General features: G+C 42.2%; 1 protein-coding gene across 8 annotated transcripts in view; it reads right to left on the reverse strand.

Annotated features, from left to right (window-relative positions):
* Positions 1-378: 378 nt before the first annotated feature.
* GIT2 (GIT ArfGAP 2) overlaps positions 379-23,837 on the reverse strand; it is a 48,255-nt gene continuing 24,796 nt past the window's right edge. For 2 of the 8 annotated variants that reach the window (XM_041728819.1, XM_041728818.1), the window contains exons 11-20: positions 23,738-23,835; positions 22,587-22,698; positions 21,075-21,217; positions 18,961-19,110; positions 15,054-15,302; positions 13,342-13,431; positions 9,506-9,588; positions 8,728-8,916; positions 4,291-4,354; positions 379-3,586 (exon numbers count right to left, since the gene is read on the reverse strand). In XM_041728819.1, the coding sequence (XP_041584753.1) occupies positions 3,374-3,586; positions 4,291-4,354; positions 8,728-8,916; positions 9,506-9,588; positions 13,342-13,431; positions 15,054-15,302; positions 18,961-19,110; positions 21,075-21,217; positions 22,587-22,698; positions 23,738-23,835 (1,391 nt within the window). In that variant the 3' untranslated portion in view covers positions 379-3,373. The other 6 variants (XM_041728822.1, XM_041728821.1, XM_041728820.1 and 3 more) reach the window with 5 other exon arrangements.

The raw sequence follows: 23,837 nt of genomic DNA on the forward strand, positions 1-23,837 counted from the left end.
CCCAGGTATACCCCACCGTCCCTGTGGGAACCTGCACAATGGGCCTTGCTCTGAGACTCTGATAGAGGAGACAAGGGGACCGTGCCCAGCTGGCTTTTGCTGAATTTGAACAATTAAACTTCAGGAGTGAACACACGATAAGATCAGTGGAGCGGACATCTTGATGTAGAATTTCTTTTAAGAAAGCCAATCAGCAGGAGGAGGAAAAAAGGTCCTCATTGCTATAAACTGAGAAGAGCCGCTGGGGAGAGGGGGACGACGACATATTCAATACTGTTTTATTAAAGATTACCTTATGGGAGGGGACCTTTCTTGAAACTTTGACAGAGAATCTGGAAATATCACCTAATTGACAAGAAACACAGAATTAACTACAAAGACACTATAGAGCCTGTTTATTGCATAACTAGCAGGCACAAATTCCAAAACGATTTTACAACGCTTACAGGGTTGTACAATAATTACAGGAATAGAATGTACAATACACAGAAGTACAGAATAATGGGTGACGTGGATAAAAAACATTTGAACGAAAGGCATTTCATTTTTCCTATGCAGCATTTTCTTTTGTAAAAACAAGGGTGCTGAACTTCACGGGGACAAGAAGGAACATTCTATGACTGGAGAGCTCACAGCTGCTGTGGATAGACACACGCTAGTCTCCCTCTTGGTTCTGCAGCTTCAATCACTGGAGGAATGGGGTAACAGCTCCTGAAGTGTGCGTCTATGGTTCCAATCGTATGAAATGATGTGTTTGATCTTTGGGCCTGATTCCCTTTTCTTTGGCAAATAAGCACTATTTGCGTTCCGAGGCAGAGGAGGTCTTCAGCTAACGGAGCTGCAAGGCAGAGCTGTCTCCTTCGGCAAGTGTCCGTTTCATAAAGTGCACATCTGTCCTATCAGCTTGTGTGTGTGTGGGCAGGGGGGAGATTTGAGAACTAAGAGTAAAAAAGGACGCTACAGAGCGCGAGCATTAGTGCAAAGGCTATGGAACACATGTGCAAAGGTAGTAGTGAATCCACTGAGACAAGGTGCGATTTGCCAACAGGACTGGGTCTTGGAAGAGACTAAGGAAATGTGCAGGGCACTGCAGGGGGCCGTGTCACTCCACCCAGAACTTTTCTGCAGCACCGGCACTGTGGGTTCACAGAGCAAACATCTGTGGTACTCTTATAACCGGAGATGCTCTCTGGTCCCCACTCCTTGACATTCTCTAGGGGCGCAGAGGCAAGGTCCTCCATCACCCGCCCTCGAGTGTTCCAGCAAAGATGCCGCTACACGGTGTCCCCTGAACCACCATCACCCCCTGACCCCCCAGCAGACGACTCATTACTTAGAAGCCTGTCTTCCCTGGGAGGCTGAGGCACCAACTCAGGATGCCCACTGGGCTTTTCCCAAGGCCCCCACATGGGCCCAACACGAGGGCAGGTGTTTGCAAGAAAGAGGGACAGCTAAGTATGTGCAGCATGCAGGAAAGGCTACCAGATGGGGCTTAAACTTAATTTAAGGTAGAAGGCATCCCCTCAGCATCCAACAGGAACATGGCACTTAGGATTGTGCAGACAAGCGGATGAGTCTTTTGGAGACGTGGACCCTTTCCCTATGCTACTCAGCGTAGCAAAATCTGGCAAAAGCATCCACACAGCAGGACTTAGTAAACCAAACACCATCAGAGTGCTTCCTTCACGACAGCATCCGGTCAAGCTATAAAGATGTTTTGTGAGTCAAACAGTTCTGTGAAAATACAGGCTTATTTAGCATGTATTCAGGCAACTGTGATTACTTTGACTTCTTCACGTGTATGAATGAGCACTAAGGGACAGAATATATGGGTTAGATGAGGACTACCAGCAACTTAACACAGGGTAGGGTTAACTTCCCCCACATGTGTGCTACGAGAATGTTTCATCACCGTTTATAACAGAGAAATGGCACAAAAAAATCCGTATTTCTGGGGTCTCTTAAAAAAAAAAGCTCTGCCAATCCCGGGCCCACTTTTCCACAGGGTGGCCTGAGTGGGGCTGGGAGGCCACTGTCTCTACCGGGCAGGCCACTGTTCCCCCAATGGCCCACTTCATTCATCTCTATCAGTGCTGCCTGGCCCCTCGGGTCTAGGTCAGTGTCTGAGCCACTCACAAAACTGTTGAAAGAACCGGGGACAGGAATATGCTGTAGCCTTCAGAACAAGAACGTTTTAGTTTAAAAACCAATGTCAGTATGTTCCAGAACTTAAACCTATACTTTCATAGCTTTGGGATAGCTGGACGTCAGCTAGAGCACACTCTCTGAGGAATTTGTGAAAGATGAGGTCTAATTTCTAAGTACCAGCGAGGTAATGGAGGAGAAAAAAACTCAGATGATTGTATAAACCTTACCTTATAAGACGTCCTTAAAGGTGATGAGATGTGCCAAATAGGCTGTGTGAGGAAGCTTTAAGTGGTTAGAGTACAGAGTTCTGGGAAAGAGATACATTACCATGTCAGGAAGTAGAGGACTTCTCTTCCCACGGTTTACGGCAGTGATATCTGAATGGGGTGGCACAAAATTAGCTATGGCTTGTGGGACGTGGCTCCTCTTTACCACGTTTGGAATGACACATCTGGTTTCCTGTGGGAAGGCAGAGCGCTGAGCCACATGTGACAATGTGGCAGCACTCCTACCTGGACAGGGCCAAATGACACGTGACATGGGGGATGAGTGCTTATCTGACATCACAGAGACCTTATGATGATAATAAAATAGAGACAGAAGATCCAGACAGAAACATCAAATATAAAAACATCTAACAGAACAGTTAAAAGAAATGGAACAGTACATTGTTTCCTTCCAAAAGAGACTGTTATACTACTCTTAGAGAGGGCAAAAGTCCTTTTTCTACATCCATGTTTGGAGACACCCCAAACTTACAGATTCTTGCACTAGGGCTGGAAAACTACTGCACAATGCTTTGTAGGGAAGAGATGAGGTGGATTTTTTTTTTTTTTTAACCCAACTCTCTCCAGAAAATGTTTCACTAAAAATCTCATTTATAGTTTTAACCCTAGACAGGCAGTTTTAAAGGGATGGAAAAGTTCTAACAAACTTGAAACAATGAAACTATGCTTTTGGATGACTATGACCATCAACTCAACAACAATCACTGGCAGCACAATAGAACATCAGAGAGGAAACTGGCAAACAGGCACAAAATAAGGCAAGTGGGTTAAATTAATAGTCAAAAATTTGTTAGAAAACATGCAAAAATAATACTGAGTTTTTAAAAAAGTTTTAAACTTTCATTAAATGTTTCTGTAAAAACTGGCAGGATTCCACGTCTCAATTTGCAAGTGGACTTTAAAAAGCCTAGAAAATACAAGGGCCGGCACTGGGCTTTTCAGTTGTTGTTCTCTTTGGTGGTGATGGTGACCAGCTGCTTGGCGGCCTTGGCAATGTCATATGCACACTGGATGACCTGCTGTGTGACCAGCTGGATGTCCGTGGGCGGGCCGGGGTCCCCGGGGAGGGTCTTCTTGCACTCTGACTGGAGTCGGTAGGCACTGGATGTCAGCAGGCGCAGGGAAGTCCTCACCGTGTCAGACTTGGGTTTCTGAACAGAAGAACACAGTCGCCTGCCATGAGCTGCATAGTGGACACCCATTCTTGCAAGGACAGCTCGAGCTGTTCGTCATGCACTTTCTCAGTGGCAGTGCTGGGGACATGGCAAGCTGTGTGGCCTACAGTGTCAGAGATGCCCAAGTGCTCGGACTCAAAGGTCAAAGTGTATGCAGTGTCATTTTAGTAAGACAACCTATTCTTAGGTGGTTTTTGAAAAACCTACCCGGGTGATATATTCCAGATACAATTTTAATCTATGAATGCTTTGCCTTTTAGCACTGGGTTCAGACATTCCTATTTATTAAAACCAATATTCATAGGGTGCCTGCGTGGCTCAGTCAGTTAAGCGTCTGACTCTTGGTTTCAGCTCAGGGCACAGTCTCATGGGTTCTGGGACCAAGCCCCAAGTCAGGCTCCATGCTCAGTGAGGAGTCTGTTTGAGATTCTCTCTCTCTGCCCCACCTCCCACTCACACACACATGCACATGCATACACTCTCTCTCAAACAAATCTTTAAAAAAACAAAAAAACCCCACCAATATTCATGTAGGACAAAATGATTTCCATGTCCTCTATGACTGATTGCATACTTAAAACTCGTGCTATGGAATGGTTAACATAACATCACGGGTTCTAAAAAAATTTCTTTCAGTTCATTTAAAAGGATCTGAACCAAGTAAATAGGAAGTGACTTACTTTGGGGAATAATGCTGCCATTTCGGTAACAGCTACATGTATCCTTTCTGAGCAGGGGATATAGCTGCAAGAATATTGAAGAGGTTATTGAAAGACAGCAAAAGTATAAAGTACTTCAGAGATGAAGAGTACTCAGGGTCAGAATGTGCTTCATTTATATTTCCCCAAGGAAGGGGCTGAGGCTGCCGCCAGCCAACTGCAGAAACCATGCCAACATGAGCAGGGTTCCCATCCCTTCCAGAAAGTTCATTCAATCTGCTATAAACAGCTCCAGGTAGCCAACACACAGACTACCCAGGGAAAGGTACAGATGGCCCGTCTATGATGCTTGTCACACCTCTTACAGCGGGTCATTTGGTTCTTACGTGCTTCATCTTTTTCATTTCTTCAGAGAGAAACAAGGATTTCCATGCAAAGGCCACAGAACTTAAAAATAAAGGACTGAAAAAAAATCCTTAGAATTAGAATTAGAGCTTACACCTCAACACCCACATGTTGGTTAAAACTGATAAACACCTCTAAAATCCATCTATTCAAAAGCATCTCAACTGTTGGAGAATCGAAACCTTTACTTTGGGTAAAGAGAAAACACTGAGGTGTACTCTTGAACTTGATCAGACACCCGCTTTCTCATGAAGCTGCCATGACTTTGCTTGTAATAAAGGGCTATGAGCATAGCCAGCACTTTCTCAGCTCACTTGATGAGCTCTAAAAAGACCGAGCACATTGACTCTGCCTGTCTTCATCCTTTCCTCCAGGCCACCTGGCCTCCTAAGGGTCCCCTAGATGACAGTCGAGAGCTGAGGCTTTATGAGCACTGACAGAGTGCCAGCTCTGTTCCCATTTTTTCAAAAGAGGAAACGGAGGCCAGGAGAAGCAGAGAACATGTCCAAGGTCCCGCAGATGGTTGAAAGAAAGCTGAGCACAAACTTGGCCAGCTAGCCCCTGAGCCTGGGCCCCTCCCCACCACACCACAAGGCCTCTCCTGCTATCAGAGACACAACAGAGTCATGCCTTTCTTTAGAGCAGGCTTCTTTCCATTCATGACTGGTGACTCTGACTTCTTAGGTGATGAGAAGTACAGGAATGGAGACTTAGGCTTCACTTAGGCTTCTTAGTCTTGGCATTGTGGTGTGTAGCATATGGGGCTGGTTTCTTTCACCTTCAAAATAGTAGGCTTCCACCCTGGGTAGTACATGTTATCAAGATGGGATTGAATGACAGTTCTTAGCTAGCGTGCTGCCACCAGGTCTGGGTTCTGGTTCTGGAACAAATGACCCACAGAGCCCAGGAGGGAAATGGGATAGGAGAAAAGCTCATTAGCAGCCTGTTTGTGGCGTGCTAGGAAATACGATGTGAATATGTGGGTGTGGCCTTCCACAATCACCAATGTGGCTGTGTTTTAAAATTTCCAAGACAGGGAATGAAATCCCGTTCAGTATCCAGCCTAAGCCCTTAAAGTCCTCGAATTAAAGTTGGCTTCTGCTTAAAGACTGTCCCAGTAAGTAACCTCTACTTCATCTTTGTATGAAATCTAGTCTCAAAACTATTTTAATTAAGACTACATTTTAGTTACATTATTACATTTCAAGGAACTGGTTTATATTATCCTAAAATACCTTCAAACAGGCAATCCTGACTTTTACCTTTGTGAGCAAGTAGAACCTTAATCCACAGAGTAACAAAAAAGCCAAGGCAGAAGGAGTCCCTTCACTAGTATATGAACTGGCAAGAACCCATCTGATCACACACACACTCAGAGAAAAAAGGCTGTGTCTACAGCAACCACTGTCTCAGCCATAAACCTTGTGTGAACCAGTATGTCTATTAATAACACATTAACAGAGAATCAACCTGAGAATTTTTTACTTAGAATTTTCATTTTGACCCAGAAATGTAATTCAACCTTCTCCCTGCTACACAGAGGCAAATTTTCCTATGGACACCTCCCAAAAACTCACTCAGTACAAAACAGTTTAGGAAGTCCTCAATGAGACACAAAAGAAAGCACATACAGATTAATGAGAAAGTTGACCTCCTCTTGCTCGGGGAGTTCATGTCCACAACTTTAAGCTGTTATATTTCCTCAAAAAAGGCTTCTGTACATAAAATGTAGTACTCCTGAGTTGTGTAATCATGCATGCGTGTGTATGAGAAAGAGACAGAGACAGGCAGGGAATGGGGCTGGAGGTCCAGGGGAGAGACCAGGTTGAGGGAAGGTCAGGGGCTGTGGGCAGCTTGCCTGGCTCAAGGGACCAGGGGGCAACCTGAATGCATCTGTGTGAGCTGCTGGTCTACTTAGGATGAGCATAAGCGACAGATGAACAGGAGGGGAAAACAAGAGGAAAAGGCATGGGTTTAATCAGTATAATGCAAAGTTCTAAATGAAAGTGTCTTGCATTTGTAAGTAACCACAGAAATTAACAGAATGTTGATCAGTTCATAAAATATAAATTCTCTAGATCAATTCTGATTTAAACTAAAAGAGTGAACTAATGATTAAACTCTGCATCATTCTCTCATGGTATTTTATTTACTTATTTTTTTTTTCCTTTCCTGGTATTTAAAAAAAAAAATCAGATCAGAATGTTTTTTGAATGGATTTGCACATCTTAAAAAAAAAAAAAAAAAAAAAAAAAGGAAAAACCAGCACAGTATTATGGTCTTTGAGGCCAGAAATGGCCTCCAGGCAGATCCTTCTGACAGCCGCCAAAGAGAACAATGCAATGTAAACATATCTTTGTTTGAAATACAAGCATGGCACTTCTGAACTGGAGTAAGCAAAAACCAAAGCCTGTCATCGACTGGCGGGAGAGCCCTGGGGGGGGGGCGGTCATCTTGGTACTGGGAGTTGTTTAAAGACTGCCCTTCGGAACGCTGTGACACATCTTGCTTTATGCAGTGACCTCATGAAGGCGCTTGCTGCCAAGCACCTGCAGCCTGTGAGGCTTTGTGGGGAGGCGAGTGGGGGGGCGGGGACAGAGAGGCTGCCTGGGAAGGAGGGGGAGATGAATAGCCACGTAATTCTCATGGAAGGAGGCTGACCAATAGCCTTCCTTTTTTCCTCTGAGGATCCTCCAGCATCTCTCCTGCTCCCCTAGACACTGTCCACTCCTCTCCCACTAAGGGGAAGCAGGGATACTGGGGGAAGTCAGAGCTGTATGGACAAAGGGCAAGGGGAGAGAAGGGGAATCTAGCCTGGTGGTGCTGAGGACACAGAGAAGGCAGAAGATGCTGGTGCAGCTTTGTGAGGAATAAGAGAACAGGGAGGGCAACGGAGGAGCGGTATAGCGTTCCTTGAACAAGTTCTGTTAGTGCACTGCATGCGAAGGAGCTCCTCACTGGAGCACCATGCTCTGCTGACCCACGGGCAACAATGAGATCGGGCAACAATGAGATCGTTCTGGGATTTTGACTGACCTCTGCTGTTTTCATAAACTCAGCGGGTAGGGGTCACATAGTTCATGAGTATCTGCATGGGGTTAGCCACATGAACCCAGGCAGCCCCCCAGAACAGTTAACAACTCACCAGAAGTTCTCAGGGAACAAAAGGATGAACTAGAATAAGAGCTAGTCCCTTCTTCAACGTAAGAAAGAACTCTACAGGATGTGGTTCTGCTCAGAGGAAGAAGACTCTTATTTCAGGAGCATAGAATTATTTGGGTGTCGAGTAGATCAACTTTTATTTGTAAACCACTTTGTTTTCTAGATGTTTACACATGTGTGCGCACACGCACACATATACCTGCATGCCAGGCACACCTAAGAAATCAAATGTCAGGACACCTTTTATGTCAGCGAACTCTGCTCTAGCTAGGGAAACCACAGGGAGCACAAGGGCTGGATGAGTCAACTCTGAGCTCTAAGGTAGCTTCCTTCTTTCCTCTCGCCATCCAGCACTAGCAATATTACTAACCCTAAATATACTGCAATTCTATTTCTAGAGGCATCAGTTTCCAGAGCAGTTCATAAGAACATGGAAAATACCATGTACGAAGAAAACAAACAAACAAACAAACAAGGGCAGCCCTGGTGGCGCAGCGGTTTAGCGCCGCCTGCAGCCCAGGGCATGATCCTGGAGACCCTGGATCCAGTCCCACATCAGGCTCTCTGTATGATGCCTGCTTCTCCCTCTGCCTGTGTCTCTGCCTTTCTCTCTCTCAGACTCTATGAATAAATAAATAAAATCTTAAAAAAAAAAAAAAACCCAAACAAAACAAATAAAAAAAAAACCCCTGAAATTTACAAATTTGTTCTTAGGCCTGTTATGCAAACCTGAAATTAAAAAAAAAAAAACAACAACAAAACAAAACAAAACAAAAAAAACACAAAAACTTAAAAAAATAAGCATACTGAAAAAAATCCTTGTTTAGAACTGAGCAACATCTCTTCCACAGCAGGTATATTTTTCCAGGCAGGATTTTCAAACCCCCTTACCTGTCATGTTTATTTTCTTGAGCGGCTCTTAAGAGCTCCTGTATGTTTTTGGTGATCTGTTCAGTTTTCCGGATGACGTCTTCCGTGCTGGGGAGGATGGGGCTGGGGGCTGTGTGGGGTTCCACTGTGTCTGGTACTGAGCCATCGCCTTGCCACACCATACTCCTCTGCCTTCCCTTTCTGCTTGACCTGTGACCATCAAAGAAGTGGCTAAATGTGACAAGTGCTCATTAGCTGCTTCTCTGCTTCCAGGAGCTAGTGCATGTGTATTTGCTGAGTGCCTGAGCTGGCTACTTCTGTGGTTTCCTTTATCCTCTCTGGCAGGAGACTCAGTAAGGCTGTTTCCTCAACAGGCAGCCACAGCTCACATGGTGGCTGCTTCATGCTACCATAGGGCTGGAAATTATGACTCTCGGAGAAAGAGTAAAGACGTGGAAAGGGAGCAGACAAGTGGAACAGCAAGGATGTGTTGTTATAAAGCCCTCCCTATGCCAGCTCATCCCCTGGGGTACAAACGTAGAATGTGACCTCATGTTAACTTAAAAGTATTGATTTTTAAGCACATTATAGCTACTCAGAGATGTGTGTAATAGGCTGGTAAAAGAAAACCAGGCCTCTGGGGTAATAATAGGTTTGGAGGTTAAACTATGAACTTATGCCTCCATGTTTTATAACCTTATAGGTCTGAAAATAGAGAGAAGGCACATGTGGGATAAAGTGCATCTCCTGATGCTAGGTCTTGGGTTCGAGAGCCCACCCCAGGGCAGTCCTCCTGTACCCTGTGTCATCTGGGTCCGTGTCATTGGGGGTATTATCGTAGTCACTTTCAGGCGTGCTGTTCTGCTTTTCTAGCCTGGAGGCCTGCAAGAGATAAAGGCAACACCTGTTAGTTTCAAGCACAAAACATCTGGGAGCCTTGCCTAGGAACTGTTACCTATTAGGCTACATGGCCTTCAGGCCCTAATCTCACTTGGGACAGAAGCCAGCCCTTTATTGAAAATTTAGCAAAAAATTTAGTAAAAGTTGACTCATAGATCCAGAAATGATTTCTCTCCCTCTTGGCATCATTTTCCTCTTAGCTCAGTGGCAACTCCATAAACAGCTCCTTGGTATAAATTAACACAGACATGTGAGGCAACACACCCGTATTTAGTTCTCTAAGGAATATGGAGTTTAACTATAATATAATGCACACAGGCCAGCACTTATATGCCCACAGACCTTCAGTGCTGGAAGCCAGCGGCAGATTATCTAGTCTAATACCAGATGAAAAATGAAGGTCCATAAGAGCTGGCGGACAAAGCCAAGGTCACAGAGTCAGCAGAAAATCAGCACCATGAACCTAGGTCCTGTCTCCTACATTCTCCAGTATTCTGTGCCTGATGCCCTGAGGACTGTCACTGCTCAAAACACTTAGGGCTCTCTAAGAATTGCACGCAGAGACAGTTTGTATGAACCACATGAAAAAAAATCCAGTATTATTAATTTATTGCTGCATGTTGTTTGAGAACCAAAATGGAGTAACCTAGTTTGACCCTTGGTTTCCAACCACTTTTATGTTTCCTAAAACATCTAACCTTTAGGATATAAAGATGCAATTGTGGAGATTAAAAATGAGACACAGATTCAAAAGAGGAATACTAAAAATGTTTTGGGCAAATGTCTGCATGGTGAAGCATAGGGTCTTCCAGGGTAGCCAAATTTGAAGGGGACCACATTCCCTTGAAGGGGACTATGTTAGTTCTGGAGTGTTTAATAAAAATTATTTTCCCTCAATATTATTTTATCCACAGTGCTTTGGGAATTTCTTTATTTAGTACAGAAGTCAGCAGAAGGTGATTCAAAACCTAACCAGAGGAACGCCTGGGTGGCTTAGAGGTTTAGTGCCTGCCTTTGGCCCAGGGCGTGATCCTGGAGTTCTGGGATTGAGTCCTGGGATCCCTAGAAGGAGGCTACTTCTCCCTCTGCCTATGTCTCTGCCTTTCTCTCTCTGGGTCTCTCATGAATAAAACAAAATCTTAAAAAAAAAAAAAAAAAAAAGGTGCTTGCTGGGCTCCTAAAATTCAATGTGAACTCATGCTTTACCCACTCAAATTCATCTGGCAAATGATTTAAAGTGTTGGCTTGGAGCCATGCAGGGAGTCTGTAAAACTAAGTTCTATAAAATCTACTACAACTTTCTGGATCCCTGTGTTTACATCTCCTACCAGTAAGCAGTTTTGCTTTACCAGCTGCCTTATTTTGACCTGGCTTTATGAATCCATCAGTTGATTACTGGACACTAGAAGTGAAGCTTGAAGAGCAAAGCTAGGCACTGTACCCTATGCAGGGAACAGGGAAACCAGGCACTTCTAAAGGTGATCTTAAAAAAAAAAACTCTCCCCAAACAAAAATACCCCATCTTACCTTTCACAGGAAATGCTTAATCTTTACATTTCTTTTCCTCTAGTTTTTATATATACATGCACATACATTATGGATGAGTATTTGTATGTGCATGTGTATGTGCACAGGTACACACAGACATGCACATACAAAAAGGAAACATAAAAAACTTGTATTTAAATAATTATTCTAGAAAATTCATCCAGAGCTGCTCCAGTGGAAAAAATCTAGAAAACAGAATTAACCCAGAAAATCTCACATTTTTATAATCAAACTTTTTGCTTTCCTTGAGGTAAATGTAGTAATTACAAATCAAATGCATTACCCCACAATGATCGAAAGTACCAGGTTTCATTTAAACATTTTAGAAGAGTAACAACTCATATATCTAATAAGTACTCAGGAAATGTTCCTTAAGCACAGAAAACAACTATAGCAATGGCCATCCAGAAAATCAGTTACTTACAGTCTTTCATCGTTGTCAACAAAAACAGTACAGGATTTCAAATTAGCCAGCATTTAATTTTATGAAAATTATTGTAAACATGCAGAGCTAGGATCAAGATCTATTAGTTAATGTGCTGCTTGCTCTCTGAAAGCTGTTAATAGAAAAGTTACTTTATAGCTGGTGCTGGTTCAGTTTACTGAATAGATTTGCAGTATTCTCTGAATACAGACATGCCATAAAAGCCTAAACTCATGATGAAGCTGTCAGGAACAATCAAGATTATCAGTTTAAATGATGTAACTGTTAATCTTGTATAAAACTGTCTCAGCAAGCAGTCCTTGCAAGGATTCTCAAAACTATCAACATAGGTTTTGTTTAAAAAAAAAAAAAAAACACAAATTTCACAGTGGGAAAAAGAGGTTTACTTGACTCTTATTAACAAAATTTCAAATGAGCTGTTTCATTTCTACTTAACTGTCCCTTAGTTTAACTGAAAAAATTATAATAAAAACACTACAGTTCAATTTCAGAATTGTTCAGAAGACTAAGTATCATACATCAAGAATTCCTTTTAATAGACTACCTCCAAGTGCAGAAGAGAACCCCCAGAGGGCCTTGATGGGCCATATGGCACCAGTAGTGGAGAAGTATGACTCTGTCATTCCTACTGATGTGGAGGGAATGGAAAAAAGCCCAGTGCAAACTCCATCCACAGCCACCTTTCCTCCTCTTGAGTTGGTTACACTATCCTTCCGTTAAAGAGTGTGCCATGACCTGAATGCAGGTCTTCAAAGCCTGTACATGCTCCTTACTCCTTTTTAGCTTGACATCATGCACTCCTCGTGCAGGAAAGGATTTTTTTTTTTTAAAGTAGGCTCCATGCCCAACATGGGTCCAACACATGGGGCCTGAACTCACAATCCTGAGATCAAGACCTGAGCTGAGATCAAGAGTTGGACACTTAACCAACTGAGCCAGCCAGGCCCCCAGGAAAGGACTTTTTAAACTGACAGTGCCTTTGGGAGCAGGAATGTCACCTAAGTCCCTAGGACCCTTTGACTTACCAAAAGGTTGGGTATAGAGGAAATGCTTAATAAATACTGCTGTCTGCCTACTCTAAAAGGGGCTTGCTTACCTAAATCACGTATTGTTATAGAGAATGTAAATTATATATCAGCAAGCTGGATTTGACCAATTCATTAAATGAACAGCTTTATAGTAACAACCACCTACACCTCCAATGCTGCCATGTGTGGCAATTTGATGCGGGACACAGGTACCACAAAACTGGAGTGTGTCAGGTATGGCATCGACATCAAAAATGTCAACAGGCAGAAAAATAAAAAATAATAAAGCATGATGTTTTAGTGTTTCAGTTAGCCCAAAAAGACTAGTGTTAATCTGATATCTGAATAAATTTAACACATTTGCCCTATTACAATATTTAACCAGCAGCCAGCTAATTTTTTGATTGTTTAAAAAGACAGTATGCTCCAAATAAATGTTAAAGGGTGAATTGCAAACTTTGTTAAGTAGTAAGTGAAACTGAGCAATGTGGGGTTAGATAAGAGGGAGACTCCCTCCTACAGACACGCGTGGATGTGTGTGTGCGTGTGCGCGTGTGTGCCTGCATGCTGCTGTGCTGAGACACCTGGGGGAAGCGCTGCCTCATGCGGGACAGAAAGGCAGTTAGTGGAGGGACAGGAGGACCAGGAGAAGCACAAAGCGCCCAGGAGCACTGCCCCTCCTCCAGAGAGCAGACGGGTCAGAGTGTACTTAACCCTTCGGGCGCTTTCGTCCCTCGACCAGGAAAGTGTGGAGGGGAAGGAAGGCAGAGATGAAGAGGAGGTCACAAGCGCACTCCTCCCGATCTGGAAGGGGAAAAAAAAAAACACACTCGGGAAAATACAAAACAAACCAAAAAACCCCCGCCACCTACCCTGGATTCAGCCCGGAGTTTCCCAGTAAAAGAATCCTAAAAAGCAACTCACTATGTGAGATCAATGCTGAAATTTCTGTGACAGGCAAGCTCACTGCCATGCTAGCTGATGACAGGACCTCAGAAATGGTTACTCCTTTAGTGAGATGCCTCCCAGAAATTACTTGGAATTTATAAAGCTATTTTTCCATATGAGAAAAGATAACACCTATGAGAATTTAATTTTGTAATAGTTTTTTTTTTAATGGATGGCTTTAAACGAATATTTGTTTTTTAATCAGGATATACTTGAAATAAGAAACTATATGAATGGTTCGGTTGGTAAAGGTTATCAATCTACTCTTCAGTATCGATACAGAACTTCAGCAATAAAATGACATTACATTCTAAATGTTCCTAAAACAAAAAAGTATACTGTGAAAGTTGACAAAATTGCTTTTCTTAACTTTTGTTTTCAGTTATACAAAAGTAAGATTTTTAAGTTAGTTCAATGGCATTTCCATTACATCAAGTGTATCAGATCAATTGCCTTAGAATGTTTTAGCTCAACTTATAAAAGTTGAAGTAACAGACCCCCAACTACAGTATAACAACGCTGAAATTTTACTGCACTGAAGCCTGACAAAATTAACTAAGGTTTAATTTACTAGACCAAATCCTTTACTCTGCATTTACTCTGAGAATTTTTTGGAAACCTCTATAAAATTTGACTGAAGAAATAACAACTTTCACGTTTATAAAAGATAAATACTACTCTCTGAAAAAACATGAGTTCCACATGTAACATTTTGTCAAAACATGGGTATTTAAAATAAATTAATCCATAAGAAATATAACATTTGAAAATTTCAATACCATACTTATCCCATTGTAAAACAAGATGGTTAGCAGCCTGTTACAGAATGCAATCTTTGGCACACAATACTTGTAAAATCGGTACAGAGGTTTTAACATTTCCCTTTTATGAAATGACAGAGCAACATTTTCTCCATGAAGAGGAGGAGGAGATGCAGAAGCTAAGCAGGCAGGCTGACCACACATGGAGAGGCTAGAGGCTTCTAGACCTACCCTGCATGCCCAGGCTGCAGATACCGCCTGCTTCACTAGGAGTGGCAGAGAAGCCACCCTGAATTCTAAGGGCTCAATTTCACAGAGGGGCACCTACCTGTCTATTTCAAAGAAGACAGTACTTCTTTTTGCTGGTCACCTTTACTATTTGTTTTTGTTTTTAGAAATGGGGGGAAAAGACTGTTACAAAAAAAGTTCCAGTACTGGCTGTCTGGGAAAGATATTATGGATATGAAGGAGAAAAGGGGAGGGGAGCTGAACAAAAGCCAGAATCCTGAACTTTGCTGGAAAGCTTTCAGCTAATGGCCCTATCTGCTTATGGAAATATAAACATCTGTTGACATGTTAATACAGCAAACACAGGAGAACTCTTCTAGCCCAATTTTGCAAAGCAGAGACATGGGAATCTGCAGGTTCCGAAGAGGGAATGCAGGAGGTCAGGCTGGACAAAGAGTGAATAGCAGAAGCGCCAGTGGTGTTACTTACGTGCGTGGGGAAAGGCTGGAGTCTTGTCCTGCTCTCTTCGGGGTGGTTCACTTCTCCCATTGGGAGATATGGTTTCTGACCTGATCCCGTCTCGTACATGGACATGGGCCTACTGCCCCGGGCAGACGGACGTCGCTTTAAGGAAGAGTGGTTGGAAGTGTCTGTGTACTCAGAACCAGTTTGCACCTGATATATATTGGTTGTGGCCTGTTTCCTGAGGTTCGAATTTTCACTCTGGAGTGTTTGAAGCTGAAAGAAATGTTTGGCAGTGGGACGGTGTTTTTCTATAGCAAGCAGAAAAAGCAAACACCAAGTAAACGCATACAACTACCAGCTTTAAACAGTAAGAACAGTAACAGCTAGCTGGGTTGAAAGTTACAGGTAACTACAAACAAGAACCTACTTTCCTAGCATGAGTGACACGCAATCAATTCACTTCATCGCTCAAGCAAATTAAACAGCTTGATTTCTCACTGCAGAAAAGTTACAGTTTGGGTTTTTAAAAAATGAAATGTTTAACCACTGAAAAACTGGTCAAAGTGGGCCTGGGAAATGTTTGCAGGCGAGCTGGACTCTGGATTCTTCTAATGCCGTTTCAGCAAGAGCTTGAGATCATGAAGCTATCGCTTCCTGAAAATCTAACCTGCTTTTCAAATGAGCCCTAAGCAATTTGCAAATGCCAAAAACGCCAGCAGACACCATGGAAGCAGCACAAAGATAACCAGAGTTGCTTTGCAAAGCAAGAAAGACAGTGAAGTTCAGCTTATGAAAAATCAGATGGGCTACTGCTTCCCAAAAAGCCAACAAGAAAAATCATGATCAACAAATTTTTATTACAGAATACTCTTAATATTCCAAACAATTTAGCACTTCTTAAAAAAGGGAGGGGGTCGAATCATGGTAAGTTTGCTATATTAACATATCATGAAGAAAACTGGAGGCCTATCGAGCTATGTTAACATCTTCATCTGAACGCTCCACGTGGCACGCTTGCTTCCCTCTGGTGATTGGTCAGCTTTCAGCCAGGGCTGGAATATTTGGCCTCTCTCTCTCCTTTGGCTTTGTCACCCAAAAATGCAACCTCGGCGGTGTCAGCTTTAAACACTCTAATCTGCCTGGTACCACCCTATTTTAGTTAGAGGCTGTCACTTGGAGACCCTGATTGCTCTTTCCATTCCTCACATGCAGGCTGCTTCATGGTGTTTGATGAGTTAGCGTTAAGGGATCAGCAAGGAATCATGTTACTCCTTAGCGTTTGGCATGTGAAACACAATTAACTGAGTCCCGTTTGCACAATGTCCTTCCCCTCTGGTGCTCCTCCATCTTCCATGACATTTTATAAGCTGGGTGTGGTGTAAGTTCAGCTGTCTACTCTTTGACAGAGACTGTAAACTCTGACCAAATTCCCCACCAGGGCCAAGGCTTAAGTCCATAAACAAATGTATTTGCACCAGAAGATCATTACTTTTTCAATAGCAAACCCATTCAGTGTTAGGAGTTACTTTCAATTTTTATTTAGAAAGCACCGATCTGTGAATAGTACACCAATAGTGGCTGCTCCTCTTCATTAATTAGCATCTTTTCCAAGCAACTGTTAAATATGAAAGATCAGATACAAATCATGCTACTTTGTCAACTATATACACACACAAACTTTAACCTAACTTTGAAATAAAACCAACACATCTTTGCAAAATAAGCAAATTCTACATAGTTTATGGTAATAGAGCCAAATTTTTGTGACAGTTTGACTGATACAGCCTCTGCCACAAAAATACCCTCATTTCTGTTTTTTCCAAGTATGATCCACTAAGGAATGAGAGCGTGCTTCTACACCACAAAGGCTTACAGGGTATAACTTCTGTCTGTAACTCATTTTCCAAAGAACAGCTGCAAAGTGACAAGCAGCCACTGAAAATTCCTACATTCCAGGATAGAGACAAGCATAAGGTGCCTGTCAAACTATTTATTAGGGAGCCCATACCCTAAAGTGAAAGGGACACAATCCAGAGAGTGAGGAGCAGAAGTGGCACATGCTCCCTCAATGAATGACTAGGGTATCTGGTCACGTGCTTGTCTATGTAAAAACCTTCTCAGAGTTTTTTAAAAAAATGCCTTGAAATCTGAAACTTAATTTTAATACTTGTCATACCTCTAAAACATCCAGAGTGGATTTTACTTGAATGTGTTTTGATGAGCACAAGTTCCTTGTATCAATTCTAAAATATTCTAGTCCTCCTATTTAGAGATATGTCCTAGAATAAATTTGGGTGATACTAGTCTTAATAAGAATCAGACTACATTTCTTTGTTTGGAAGGAGTGTTAAAAGGAAATGAGAAGTTACAGATAATTCAATTGTTCCAGAAATCAAAAGCATTTCTAAGAATTGAGATAATCCATGAGCAATGGCAAATAATTTCACTCTACATTTCTTAAGGCTCAAAACATTTGCTTTTCAGAGATATGAGGTTATCTCTGACAATTTCTACAAATGCTAAGGGAGCATTATAGCAAAAAAAAAAAAAAAAAAAAAAGAGTGATGCTTAGCAGACTGATTTACACTGGCAAAGTCAGCATGTTTCAGAAAAAGTCACCTCAACAAATTAGTTCAATTAATGGGGACAAACTGCCATTCACTAAGCAAAAGATATTTCAGAAAAGACAGAAGAAGAGTAAGCCCTGTATGATACAGCTAAAGGGCTTTTGGTCTGCCCTGTTCACAGCTGCACACTGGCCCTAGATGGGGTCAGACTGGCCCAGAACAAGGAGTTGATAAATGTTAATCTGGTTGATCTTTAGGTAGTACGTTAAGTTTGGAGACATTGATCTCAAAAAAAAAAAAAAAATGATCTAGAACTCTATAGCAAAAGAATCCTACCTAGACCAAGCCCCGGGCGAGAGTGCACTGCAGTGTCCTTCCCTGACAGGCAGAGGGGACAGATCTCCTTCCTTCCTTGGACATTATTGGGAAGGGCCCAGCCACAAAGGGAGTGCACCTTGTCCTCTGTTCTTGATAACGATTCTGAAACATTATTCTTCAAATGGCAGAATTAAGACACAGATACATACTTCGTTTTGTTTCTGTTTAAGGGAAGTATACAAAATCTCATTTTGGAGAGAACTGGATGACAGGCACAGCCTTCTCATAAAGACTTACATACATAATCGCCCTCTTAAGCATATTCTTTGCTGCTATTAGCTATACTCCTTTTAGGGATTAGCTTATTCATATATTTCTGACTCTCCCAAAAGGCAGCAAATGAGAAAATGCGGGGCAAACGAGATTGTCTCTTACTAGTGTACAGCTCTCACTAGTGCAAACAAAAATGTTTTCTTATATTCATGGAGCCTCTACTCTGTGATGGGCCCTGCTCTAGGCTCTGAAGACATCATAAATTAGTAAGTACTGGTGAAAAACAGGGGGGTTGTGGAAGAGCTGCCAGAGCTGGGTGGGTTAACAACTGAGAATACGAGCGAGCAGGGATGGCACCCCCTGCATGCAGCGCTGATAAACACAGACACCTGTCCATGGCTTTTATCTGCTCTGTCTTCCTGGTGTGATTCTTTAGAATGAGCAGTAGGAAGACACGCATCCATGGAAGGGCATCTAGATTCCCAGGAAGCATGGAGTAGTGCAAGGGCAGCTGCAGCTGATATAAACACTTACTGGGCTGTTACATGTCAACTGCTTGGGAAACTCACTCTGGATTTATTTCTAATCAAAAACACTTTGTCTGAAATATTCAAATACATACTACTTCTAAAAAGACAGGTTGGCCCAAAGGTTTTTATGTCTGTTTACAATAACTGCTTTTCTCCCCTTTGCCCACCAGCATTGTGCCTGAGATTCTTCCTTATACTATGAAGTTAAAGAGTCAATCATCCTGGCATTTATTAACGTGTTACCTTTTTCTGCATAATTCTCAGCTCGTCACTCAAGTTGTTATTCACCTTCATTAGCTGCTGTATCTTGGCCTCAGAAGCCACTAGAGCGTTTTTGACCTCCATAAATTCCTGCACAGTGACTGGTCCATCTGATAAATCTGAATCTAGACTCTAAAAATAAATTGGGGAAAATGTTCACAATCTGAGATGATGATAACATTCAAGACTCACAGCTAAAGAATTTCAAATTCTGACCATGCCAGCTGGACTGCAAAGTTAATCAAACCAAATCAAGGCTTCTGGGAGGAATGCAAAAATAAAACATAAAGGTAGGGTTACTATAATATTTGAAAAATATCAGAGTCAATATTTCCTGAGAACAGTGAGTGCAGTCAGCAAATCTAGTCTGATGAGGACTCTCAGTGCATTTGTCTTGTTTTGCCTGTCTTTCTCTTGCTCATTCCTTTTTCTTTTTAAAAAATTCATTCTTTCAGTAATTCCTTCATTCCAGCTATTCGTAGTGAGCATCAGGCAGTATTCTAGGGACTCAGGATATATAAAAAAAGAAAACAAAGATTCTAGCTTCCATGGTGTTTGCACCCCGGCAGAGTGGGAAAGGACAAAATAAAAATAAGTGACTACACAGTATGACAACAGATGACAAGTGCTGTGGAAAACAGAGAAAATGGAGCAGGGTGAGGGGCTGGGGAGAGAAGGGGTGAAGGTGGGTGCCTTTTAATTAGACAGGTGGGATAAGCCTTGGTAGGTGAGACATGAGTAGCAGCCGGAAGGACATTAGTCCAGTGGCTGTCTGGAGGAGGAACGTTCCAGTCAGCAGCAAAGCTTAGCTAGAGGGAGAGGGTATGCAAGGCAGAGAGGAGGCAGCCAATCGGTAGGATCCTGTCATGATTTTGGCTTTTGCTCTGACTGAATTCAGTGCTTCTGAGAACACTGGGCAGGGGTGTATCAGATAGGACAAGTGACTTTTGCTGTCCCCTTCACATTCCCTGTATCTGTTCATGGCACTACCTTTCTCACAGTTGTGTGAACTGGACATCTTTGGACACATCTTCTGTAAGTTTACCTCACTGCCTCAAACATTCGAAGTTATTGTTGAGATCTATCTGTCTTCCTATTTGTCCATTCTCAAATGTTTGCTGAGCTCCTCTGTGGGTCAGGTCTGGGGCGAGGTCCTGGAGACTTAGCAGTGGGTGGGCCAGCAGGCCTCCACTGCCTTCTCCTTGGGCCCACACTCATTCTGCTACTGTACTTCTCTTCTGTCTGGACCCTCTCTACATAGGCTCCAGGATGGCCTCTTCAGCAGTACCCCAACTGGGCTTCCTTCCTCTGCCCTCTGACCCAGCAAGAACAGTCCTCCCAAAAGAGAGGAACCAAAATTGCTGACCACTGCCCTCCTGCTCCGCCTCAGAGCTTCCGACACTACATTGTCTGCCAAGGTGTAGACTCTTCAGTCCGGTGGCATGATCCTTCAGGTGTGACACCTGCTCTGTGCTTTGAGTCTCACCCCTTTTAGGCTGTCTCTACATGTGAGTGGGTTTTGCTAGATGCTCTCTTTCATCTTCTCTCTGCTTAGACTACCCTCCCTGCCTCTCCACTTACCTAATCCCATGCATCCTTTAAGGTACATATGAACAGACATTCCACATACACGGCCTCCCCTGACACTTGTCCTCGTCAACAGGCTGGGTCTCCTCTCACATCCCCACCCCTGGCTTCTATTTGTGTTTCTTATGACATTATCACTTTGTATTTCCGACTGCAGTTCTCTTTCCTACTAGGCACGGAGAGCCTCACAGGAAAGGAACTAGGCTTAAAGAGAGTATGATCCAGAGAAGTCACTGGGTAAACATTTGTTGAAGGAATAAAACACATCAGCCCCTCCTCAGAAGTTTTATAAAACCACAGTTGGGGCAGGGCTGTGATTCAGCAATCAATTTAGGGACACAGGACCCCCTATTTTAAAACGATTTACCTTGCTGGCCCAAGCTAGTAGTAAACCTCACTTTACCCCCAGAGCACCTTTCACAGTGATTTACAAATAAGGTGATTTTGCAGGAGGAATGATTCCAAAAAGAAACATATTCTCCCCTTCTATGTGCAATGTGTCACCTCACCTTCTGCCTGTTTGCTTTGCTTGCAGTAGCTTCCAGATCCGTGTCTTCGTCTGAGGCCACACTGTCATAGTCTGGCTGGTCATTGTCTTGACTCTCAATGCTGTGCTGGTTACTGATCGTTTTCAGTATCAGCTCCACATTGTCTATCAATAGAAGCAAATAACTTTTCTTCAGGCTTAAAAAAAAACTTTTCCCCCCAAAATTCACTGGGAGGATTTTTGGGTTTAGCCATTCAAAGACTAAGAGAAAAATGACAGAAATAGCAATGTTATATTCATACCAATGTAAGAATCACACAGCAAGTCATCAACCAGACAGAGGACCTACTATCAATCACAGAGGCATTTCAGCATCCCTTTGGGCCACTCACCAAATATGGGCAAATTAATTAGGTGGTTTATGGAAGTGCTGCTCAGGTTGAGAAGGCAGGTTCCCGAGGGGACAGAGTGTAGTTCCAAACCAGGGAACTAAAGCCATAACGAATGTAAGATTAACTGTGATTCAACTGTAACTATAACTTGTTTACAAGGTAACGTTACTGAAAGGAGGCTGTTAAAATGGAGCCTAGGAACTTGGTGCTCATAGAATAGGCACACTGGCACTTATTCGGCTGACTACCAGAGAGAAAGGGAAAAATAGAACCCACTGGACACACACCTATGTAGACCATACAGGGGAGCAGGGATGATTCCATAGGCTCTAACACATTTTGAATAAAAGATTTCACAAATTATCCAAGTCTGTCCAACTTCCTCTCTGAGGCAACTCACTCAAGCTGATCTCTGATTTCCAATATTGTTTCTGGATATTTTGATGGGTAATATCTGGGTGATAAATTATGGCTACTCACAATGAATTTTAATTTTTCAAATTAATATGTAAAATACATGTATCATCGGATTTACAGAATACTCAATACAGAAAATCTGAAACTAATGGTAATCAACCATAGCCATTGATTTATTTTGTGCTATACCTTTCCAGTCTTTTCCCTAAACATATACACATAAAGAGTCCATTTCATTACCTGCATTGGTATGGTAATAAAATTGCTGTGGAGACTGATTTAGCAAATCTTGAACCATTATCCTGAGAGGAAACACGGGTGTAGGTTCCAACCAGCCTCTGCTCATAAGATTTTTGTCAACCGATCAGCACATAACCTTACTGTTCAGACATTAATTTTTTAAAAAAGATTTACTTATTTGAGAGATAGAGAGTGAGAAAGCAAAAGAGCCTACGGAGGGAAAGGGGCAGAGGGAGAGAGTCTTTCAAGCAGACTGAAGCAGGGCTCAACTCCAGGATCCTGGGATCACAACCTGAGCTGAAGTCAGCCACTTAATCAACTGAGCCACCCAGTGTCCCAACATTGAAATATTTATAATTCATCAGGGCTCACAAAGATAAACTTTTCATGACAACTGCTTTAAGTAACTTATAATTTTAAATTTAATACTTGTGCCAAGTTAGAAGGCCAGAGGATCAAGCACTTAAGCACCTTGCAAGAGTTACCTTTAGAACCAGAAAGAGGACTGCCTTGCTGTCTCCTCTTGGCGTCACTAAGAATGTCGATGACCAGTGTGGCAAACTCATGGGCGTTAAACCGAGCTAGTTTCTGTCTGCCCTAAGAGTGAGAAAATAATTGGAAATATTCCTTAATGTGAAAATATACATGTGGATATTCACATAAGACCAGTCACACTATTGTTAGACTTGAGCAAGGCTCCCAAGCAAAGCCTCCCAAGTATGATCAAAGCACCACTGTAGCCTAGGGAAGGCACACATCAATGTCTTCCCTGCACACAGTTTAGAGCCATCTATATTAAGAGATCTCAATAATGCCTTGCACTTTTATTTTTGTGAACAAAACCAAAATGTTTTTAGTTGATGCTTTTTTTCCCCATTATCAATTCAGTTTTGAAGTAGACCCAGTTATGAAAAATTAATTTGGAAGAAAAATTTAAAATTTCAAGAAAAAGTGATAGCCTAGATGCTGGGACTTCATCATCATATACAGCCAGTAGTCAGTAAAAATCTAAAGGTCTTCCCAATTTACACTTTTCTCCTCCTAACAGAGGCTTAGGCTGTTTTTAATGCTCTATTATTTTATACAGTACTTTGATGAAAATCACTATGCGTAAATCTTTGTTACTTTTATTTTATCAGCATATATTCCTAAATAAGGATTACCTGTGAGGAAAGGATGGACTTAATTTTGAAACTTTTAAAATCAGTTAACAAATTGCTTTTCTGAAGTCTATAGCAATGTAAGCTCTTAAGTATAGCATAAGAAAAAGTCCATTTTGCTATATCTTTACCAGCTTGGAGTATCCTTTATTACATTCTTTATTAATTTGATTGATGCAATTTTCATTAATGCCTTTAAGCTACTTTCTTGGATTGCTAATAAGGTTAAACATTTCTTCACATTTGTAAGCCATTTATATTTTTTCTGTGAATTATTTTATATTCTTTTTCAGTCTTCTATTTATATTTATTGCCTTTCTTATCAATTTCTTGAGTTTTATGGGTTTGTGTGTATAAAGGACCTTAACACTTAAATCAATAAAAAAATTTAAAATACCTGTCCTGGGAAAGTTAAATACCACATTAGCCATTTCCAAAATAACACCACTGGTTACTTCTCAGACTTGGCCACTTGCCTGGTTCCGTGTTGAAGAGTACTCAGGATTGACCGGAAGGAAGGGGACGACAGTTGTCTCGGTTACCAGGGTGCTGTGGTTTTGCGTGGCAAGCCAGACT

This window comes from Vulpes lagopus, chromosome 14, assembly GCF_018345385.1.
Source record: "Vulpes lagopus strain Blue_001 chromosome 14, ASM1834538v1, whole genome shotgun sequence".
Classification (NCBI taxonomy): Eukaryota; Metazoa; Chordata; class Mammalia; order Carnivora; family Canidae; genus Vulpes; species Vulpes lagopus.